The 8,646-nt window shown below is 41.1% G+C and overlaps 1 protein-coding gene across 1 annotated transcript; it reads left to right on the top strand.

Moving 5' to 3' along the window:
* The first annotated feature begins 1,101 nt into the window (after nt 1-1,101).
* Nucleotides 1,102-6,763, top strand: LOC110982755 (uncharacterized). Its single transcript, XM_022241391.2, has 2 exons — nt 1,102-1,252; nt 3,557-6,763. The coding sequence occupies exon 2, from the start codon at nt 3,604-3,606 to the stop codon at nt 4,963-4,965; it is 1,362 nt and encodes a 453-aa protein (XP_022097083.1). The 5' UTR covers nt 1,102-1,252; nt 3,557-3,603; the 3' UTR covers nt 4,966-6,763.
* Nucleotides 6,764-8,646: the final 1,883 nt, after the last annotated feature.

The raw sequence follows: 8,646 nt of genomic DNA, 5'->3' as shown, positions 1-8,646 counted from the left end.
CTAGCTGTTGGACTAGATGGTCCCAACCATCCATCGGGCGATGTCGGTCGATTAAGTAGAATTAGGTCTTTAGTAGCGTCTCTCAAACCTGCTCTTTCAGTGCAGGCCAGTAAAAAGGCACAAAACTGCTTGCACCTTCCAAATCAGAATTTGTATGCACGTAAATTCTCTACGAAATTGAGCATTTTGTGGCCCATGAACTTGAAGATTTATAGAAAAGATAGGTTTAGGCGACCAGAACGAATGCAACTTAAGCTTGTATCTGAGTGAAATTTGGAAGAAATTGGTGCCTGAAAACGGTCCATTTCTTGAGAAGTGTGGCATCAATTTTTCAACAGCGATAAGGGACTTCACGACTGCTTTTTAGGGGTGACTTCACATGTGGAAAAAACATCTTCAAAAATCATCGATTCATGAATGGCAATTCGAAAAGGAAATAAAAAATCACAGAATGAGCTTCAATTTGATGTGCATCCTCTAACGCCTGAGAAACTAGTAAGTATTTTCCTGATTTATTGGAAGTTCAGGTGTTTATCACTGTTAAGGCTATGGCAGTTTATTTACCGGTCTGTACCATAAGGGTGCAGTGTCCCAATTCAAGGAAAATTCTCCGCCTGGCGGAGACGCACAAAAAGTACCGTTACAGATTCTTTCGAAAAGAAGGGTCTGTTTGGGCCAAGAAACGGTGGGATTGTGTCAGTATGGCCCAGGATCATCTCTGTAGATTCAGGGGCACCCATCTGGGGGCAAAGCAGACAAAAATGGGATTGAACATTTGTCAGAGGAGCCTGAGAAAGGTCAGGGATGTCATTTGAAAAATGGCCGCTGAGACGACTGGGGAACGTTCACTTTTTGAGGGGTGAGTTTGTTTAAAATTTTAAAATTCATCGGTTAACCTACTAAAAATTGAAAATCAAATGAAATCTGAAGGACCAAACAACACATTGTCTTTTGTTTGAGAGGCCTCAGGGACTTCAGCTGCCTGCCATGGGGCTCCAAACTTGGTTGATTTTACACTATTTTCAATGGAGCTTGAATTGGTTCAGTGCACCAGTGATATTCCTTCTTGTAAAGCGAGCCCTCCAGTGACAGACTGAGTTACGTAAGCAAGCCGCCCAGTTGCGACCTCACGACGCTGGAGGCCGGCTGGATCGGACTATATATGAGTTCACGACCTGACTGATTTCTTCTGTGCGATCTTGCTCACACGGATAAAAGTTTCTTCCTTGATGGTTTGTCTCTCTTCGTAAATGTAAGCATTTCTCTGGGCATTTTATGCCATTTGACTTAAAATTATGTTGCAGGTCGTCATGGTGTCGGAATTAGATGAATGTCTCTAACCATATCATGTAGGCCTGTATCGTTTACTCCAAGTCCAAGGCTTCCCATAATACATCTGATTAACAGTCTTTTTTGACTCAGGTTTTGGGCCCAGCCAATTTCGGAAAATGTGTCAGTGAATTAGGAAAATAGCAGCATTCGTTTTCGAGCGAAATAGAACGAACATTCAAATCCCCGTTTCTAATTAGGTCTAACAAATAAAAACTCCATTTATGAGGATGCATTCAAATTCAGTCAGATAAAGTCAGTGTTCAGTTTTCCGATATTGCACTGGTTCAGTATGCTGACATTCATTTTTGTGAAGTCAAATACACCTCCGCAATCCTGCATGTATTTTTATTTGAAAAAAAAAATATGCAGGTGATTGCGTATGCCTGGTTCAGAACTGGAATTCGTTTGTGTGCTAACAGACGTTACATACTTAGAACATGCTTATTCACGATTGAAATAAACCATTCATTTTGACCTTGGAAACATACTAGCTATTGTCCAAATCCTACACGTATATAAACACCAACGTTGAGAAAACATTCCTTCTTTTGCTACGTTTTTGGGACAATCGCATCATACTGCCAAGTTAAGTTCACAAAGGCCTTTTTGCAATGGCTGAACGGAGAGATACGGAAAAATCATAAAGATCTTAATTTGTGTAGGGCCTACAGTTTGATAACAGTTCATGAGTTACATTCATTATCAAAGTGGTGTCATGATTTGTGTAACCCTGTATATTTTGCATGTAATCAAATAGAACGCATGTATTGCGTATTTGAATTACAGCAAATGAAAATAAATACTCAATACTTAGGGGGTCACTTTAAAAGACAGATTTTTAACGCATAAGATTGCACATTGTTGGCAAACCGAAATCCCAATCACTTAGTTGTAACCTCTTAGATGAAACGTAAAGCACATTCATGTATTTAAAGGATGCAAAACGAAGTTGAATACCTGTTATTGCAAAAATTAAACCAGGTTTTAAGTTGTTTTCAAAATCTACGCCCTAGTGCGGCGTAGGATGGTTGGTCTAAATTCTAGGCCCACAGAAAATAACAAAGCTGTCTAGTGCTTATGGTTACACAAGACGAAGGTGTACACCGTTACAACGATTTAGAAAACGCATCCCACGTAGGGGCAAATCGTCCAAAGTAAATTCTCTGTAAGTCTAGAAATGAGTGTTTAGATGACCATTGGTTTTAACAGCTTCAGTTCTTTGTAGATTTAATCGACGCATGACTTCTTCAGCTGGTCTGGTTGCTAGGTACGACCTTGATTACCGAGGTGGTTTGTTTGTTAGGCCTCACAACCGCACCTTCATTTTTAGTTAATTCATTTACAACCCCACCTGATATCAAACATGAGTGGCTTCTTATTTTTTTAGTGCCTATGGCGTAGCCGATAACATCAAGAAGGGAACTGTCAGGGTACTAGTACCTAGTACTAGGGCCTAGTTGTTATATTTTAAGTTACTACAGATATTCTCCACGGCCACGATGACAAGCCTAATGGACAAGTGAAAAGATCTGATAATTCGAAAAACCTGCAACCTCGCTAGCGCTCCCGAGATAGGATGATCTTTTAGAATGTGGACGGTCTTAGATTACACGGACAGTATATGTTCCTTGTGATTTTACACACGCCACCAATCACTGTAGGAAGTAGCTCTTTTTATTAGAACTGAGCAGAAAATATCAAAGTTCCTTTACAATTCTTTGCGAATAAACTTAAACCGGAATTGAGCAGCCACAATCACAATTACCTTGACTAATGAAGTCATTCATTGTGATTGTTTCGCCAAAACGTATACCCCCATAGAGTGTGTATTTTTGCACAGTTTGTTAGGCCATTAAGCGTGAAGTTCCATGGATGTTGGTTGACTTTGCATATCCATGTAAACGGTGTGCTGTTTTAACCAATGAGAAATTTGAGGTCATGTCATTTTGCTCTGATTTACGCGGATTGTGTGAGCAGAAAGTGTGGGGATTTTAATATTTGTTGGGTATGCTCCGCAATGCTACACTTTGAATACGTGCATGGCATACTCTTTATGTTTCGATGGGTACTTTATCCTTCACTGATGAAGTGGATTTCCCATTCTTCCTGGAAGGAATTTCACCGGTAACACGTAGGTAGGTAACGATGAACATGGCTCTGTCCATGAATGTGACTGGCCATTGGCTCGATTTCTTACGAAGATTTGCTTTATCTTTCGTCACAGTTCTTTTCGTGGATATTGAAGCTGCAAGGAATTCAAAGTATCCAAAGATGTTCACCACCGATTTTCTGAGCAGTCTTCCAAATGAAATCACATGCGCTGTTCTGTCCTACCTTTCTGCAAATGAACTGTGCCAGGTATCTCTCTGCAGTAAATCTTGTCGCGAAAAGTCTAACTCTGATGCACTGTGGCGACGTTTGTTGAAGAACAGAGGATGGGAACATTACGGCACTGACTTGGACCTTAGCAAGAAGACAGGCTTTCTGAAGTACGAGGCTGATGATGTAATCCAAGAAGGTTACTCTGCAAACCTCATGCCAACCTGCAAGTTGAAAACAGCTTTCATACGGGCAAGCCGGCTGGAGGCAAACTGGCAGACAGGGACATTTCAAAAACATTGTATTTCCTTGAGCGGTGTAGACTGCCGTGATGGCATTTGGGATTCTGATGGAGAGTTTGTTGTGTATGCATTCAATGAAGGTGTGAGCATTTGGTCGCTGGAAAAGAGCGATGGAGGCCATGACGTTGGTGGGCAGGCAGGGAGCAATACGGAGGACAGTGACTATTACAAAAGGAAATTGTTACCTCACCCGGGATGGATTGCACAATCTTGTAAGGTGTCAAAAGGCGTAGGCCTAGCCACAGAGTACGAGAATGACTGCTTCGTCCACACAATCCGTTTATTCAACTGCAAATCTGCGAACTGGATGATGTCATATAAAGAAGATGACGAAGCCCCAACAAAGAAGCTGCGATTTGATACCAAAACCCTGATTGGGACTTCATCATGCCGGCCAAGTGAGCTCATTGTTTGGAACAGTTTCAATGGTTCCAGTCGTCATGTACTTAAAGGCCATGTCAGTGAAATAAAGGATCTGGCTTTGAGTGATACGCGAGCTGCTAGCGCTGCTGAGTCCGTGCGGTTGTGGGACGTCGAACAGGGCGTGTGCCTGCACGTCTTCTTGCCTTCAGTGGGATTCACTTGCTGCCACATCGTTGGAGAGCACCTCCTTGGTGGGTTTCGGGACACACTTCTTTTCTGGAATATGGTGTCTAAGAAACAGCTCGCAACAATTACTGACTTTGAGCTACGTTTAATGTCAGTGAATAACTCGATAGTCGCTTGCAGTGATGGGTGTGTGCGAGTGTGGAACAATATGGGTGATCTAATCAAAAAGCATCCGACAACCGGGGATAAATCTGAGGGTATATATGAATTGCTCGTAGGAGGCACCAGGGTGGTAATTCAGGGCCGATTTAAAGGTCTTAAAGTTTTGAATACGGGACAAAGTGAGTGCAAGAGCCCGCCAGTGTTGTTTGAAAGTGGAGGTTTACTGCAAATGCTATGGATGGATGATCTTAAACTAGTGGTTTGTCGAGAACACAAATGCGAAGTTTTGCACTTCTGGTAATTATCTCCAAGTAGTCAAATCATTTTTATTCCAGTGCTCGAGAGAGAACCTTTTATTCTGTTATAAAAAGGATATGAGGAACATACGACAAAGTTTTGGAAATGAAAACAAAAGACATTATACACGTGTACAAGACATGTTGTACACTGGTTTGACATTTAAAGACTAACTCCAATGATGCTAATATTTCTCATATTGAATCCTATTCAGAAGTGCCCAGTCTAATAAAACTGGCACATATTAGTCAACATCTCCCTTGAAATACGCGTTGCTATGTTAATAAACCACAGTTTTTGTACCCAGTTTTCCTGCGAGTCCAGTCCGGTATTGTAAAATAGACGTGTCGTCATGACTCATTAGCATCTGATGAATATTGATTTCTGTGATGTTATTTCCGTCGAGAGGAAATGCGCGCGTTATATGCATGCATAGCACGCGTAGCCGTGGACGACAGCACGAACTTGAAGAATGCTCTCATTCTTCGGAAACTCAAAGAATTTCGATCAAGGTTCTCTCTAGTTCATCCACCAATGACGCACGATTTCGGCGTTATTGTAAATCAAGAAAGGAGCATAAACTCTCGACGGAAAAGAGATAATGAGGCAAAGTAGACCCGCCAAACAGATTGATCCCAGTACGCGGTGAACGTGCACGCACATGTACATGTAGCTCCATGTCATGTACACGTACATTCTAGCGGAACCAGTCGTGCCACGGATACCAGTTCAATATTTTCTCCGGTATTACGTCGTACAAATTTCGTTTCTCAACAGCGCCGCCAGAGGTCAGATTGTGGAAATTTTTCATAAAAGTTGAAGCCACCATTCAAAAGTTTCGGGAAAATTACAAAAAATACAGACGTCACACAGACATGATAAAGAATATATGATTTATCACACACTAAACACAATAATAGTTTATTTTCAAAACTTTTAAAACCATTTTAGTTGGTCTTTAAGCCCGCACAACAAACAGGTTGTCTGAATTCTTCGAGACCTTAGTCTCGAAGAATTCAGACAACGTGTGTTGTCCGAATGTGTGTTGTGTTGTGCGGGCATACACAATATTAGTGCAAAATTTACTGTCATATAACAATTTATAGTTCCCCCTCTATAGCTGGAAAAAAGGGTGTCGTGTGTCGGACCCCAGAAGGTTGGAAGTTTTTTTTTTGTATTTTCAGTCCCCTCATCTCCGATAATTGCGTCCTTCAAGTTACTCTTTTGAAGGACTTGGTTTCTTAAATAGTTTCAGAACGTTCATTATTATATCAAGGTATCTGTAAGTTAAGGCAGACATAAAAAATCAAATGAATGGAATTGAAGTAGAAATAACTCCAGAGCTTTATAATGGTAAGCCACGACATGAAATAGAGCCCAGATAATGTATGAACAGTTGATATCTTAATAATGACGATTCTGACCTTAAAACTTTGTCAGTTAAACAGAAGGTACTCGCTGCGGTTCTTATTTAACTGTAGTTCATTATTTACATAATTAACATTATTTAAATGACATCAATTCGTATTCATCTTCACAAAGGGACGGGCATATCTAAAATAAAGGGGTTTTTTTCGATTTCATTTTTTCACTATTTTGCTTTATGACATCGTTGTTAAACATATTTTGGCATGCCTCTGTAAGCAAAATATTAATCTCAAACTTACATTAATGCTGTCAGGGGCAGGTATCTCGATATTCGAAATATTTTAGTTATACTTGTAGTTGGATATTGTTCTGTTAAAAGAAAATTGGTGGCTCTTCAAGCCCATAGAATAAATGTGTGCTTACAGTACTAGAAAGGAGAATCTGAGCTGATTCTTAGTTACAACTAGCCTTTCGTCAAGGCCTTCGTGGCTGTGCGTGTGTAACTGCAAAGCGAGTGGAAAGGAGACCAGGCGAGTGGCGCACCCACAAGGCCTTTTCCTACTTGGTTTTGAGGTTTTTGCGGACTCCTAAGCTTTCTGATATGCATTATTCATAAATTTCATGTAAATAGTTGAAGCAGATGAGTCTCCGATATAAGGGGCATCAACTCCAAAGCTTACACAATGTTCCATCTGGTTTTTCATGAGGGCAATAAGCGGTGAGATGACAATCATGATGTTTGTTGGTGGGGGACGGTGCTGACGTTGGAGTAACACTAGCAAGTAGCAGTTCATCAAGGCCGAATGGTCAAAGCAAAACGGCAGTGCTTGAAATGTGGAACTCTCACCATATCCCGTGGGTAGAGACGAAAACGTCACGCCTGCGTACAGATTCTTCAGTAGCCTAACGATGCAACGGTTTAAACTCGGCAAGGTGAAATTATCCAGCAGAACTATCCAAATACTGCTCAGACAACCATGGAGGTAGGAAAAGAGACAACTGACCTGCACTCACGGCCGCCGACACACTTGACGCGCTCGCCATCTTTCGTATACTTTCAATTTACATAGTAGGTTAATGTGTGCTGACCCCCTCGCTTATGATTGGTTGAGATTTTTGCTACCCTAGCAAAAATCGAAAAACGTGAAGAAAAACATAAGAAATTCCTGACAGGTTCGAAAAGGCCTCGTGGCTGCGCCATTCGTGCATGTGGTCTCCAGTCCAGCCGCTTTATAGTTACACATAAACACAGCCGCGAAGGCCTTGACGAAAGGCTAAGTTACAACACATGCGCACGAAACAGAATACCTTGATTACCACGTGGTTGTGGTCGTGGGCGACTGCATATCATATCCCTTTTGTGGGATTTTAAATTCCAATCTTGGTGAATTGTTTGTGAAAATACTCTCACCACCATAGCCCAGAGAAAATCTACAGAAACATCTTTATCAATAAAAATGGTTCATGAGAAGATATCCATGTCTGTGTCTCTGAAATAATATCAAGCCCATGAACAAAACCGAAGCGTGCAACTATTGTACTGTTATAAGAATTCCAAATGACAGGGATATATGTACAGAATCTGTTTGAGGGATAGTCTACTTATGAGACTTCGTGGAACCAGGCACTTATACCACTAGCTGTTATACTCCTGGTGTTTGAACCACAAAAGGGTAACAACCTCTTGGTCGTCCCCCCCCCGAACCTCAATCAATTCAACTATTAAAAATGTTGGTTTTTGTAACAAAGAAAAGTCTGGGGGGGAGGAATCTTTGAGGACAGGCAGTGAAGGTCAACAACCGCATTGTCCATTGGCCTAAATACCACTGCGATAATTGTTAGAACGAGAGAGTAGCTAGCTTTAGGCACAATTTGAGGGAAGTCAAAAGCGCATCAAATCCGTAGAGTATTTTGATTACGTGTTTTGCCCTTACACTGACGTGTATTCTTAACACTGTGTACTCAGTGCTTGTCCGAGAGCTTGTGAAAGAAGTCACAAGTTTACTCGGGTAAGTACACGTAGGCCTACATCGTGAAAAGCTATAGATGTTTGAAAAAAGACAGAAAAACGGGAAAGTGTGTGTGCCTTAGACGGCTTGTATTTCTTTTCTAGTTCATTACAGATTTTCTTATACATCCACGGACATAGATCTTCAATTCGCACCATATTTCTGCCTTATTGGGAATTTCTGACGTGTTGAAATTCTAAATATCAGATTATCAGCAAAAAGCACTGTGTATTATCTAATGAGATTGGTGTGTCGGGTTACCATGCTACATAGTATTCGCTTTGTTGTACGTTTGTATGCAACAGCTG

Source organism: Acanthaster planci, linkage group LG18 (genome assembly GCF_054643075.1).
Source record: "Acanthaster planci isolate LZ-2023a linkage group LG18, COTS_SCS, whole genome shotgun sequence".
NCBI lineage: Eukaryota > Metazoa > Echinodermata > Asteroidea > Valvatida > Acanthasteridae > Acanthaster > Acanthaster planci.
This window is presented reverse-complemented; position numbering and strand designations above follow the sequence as displayed.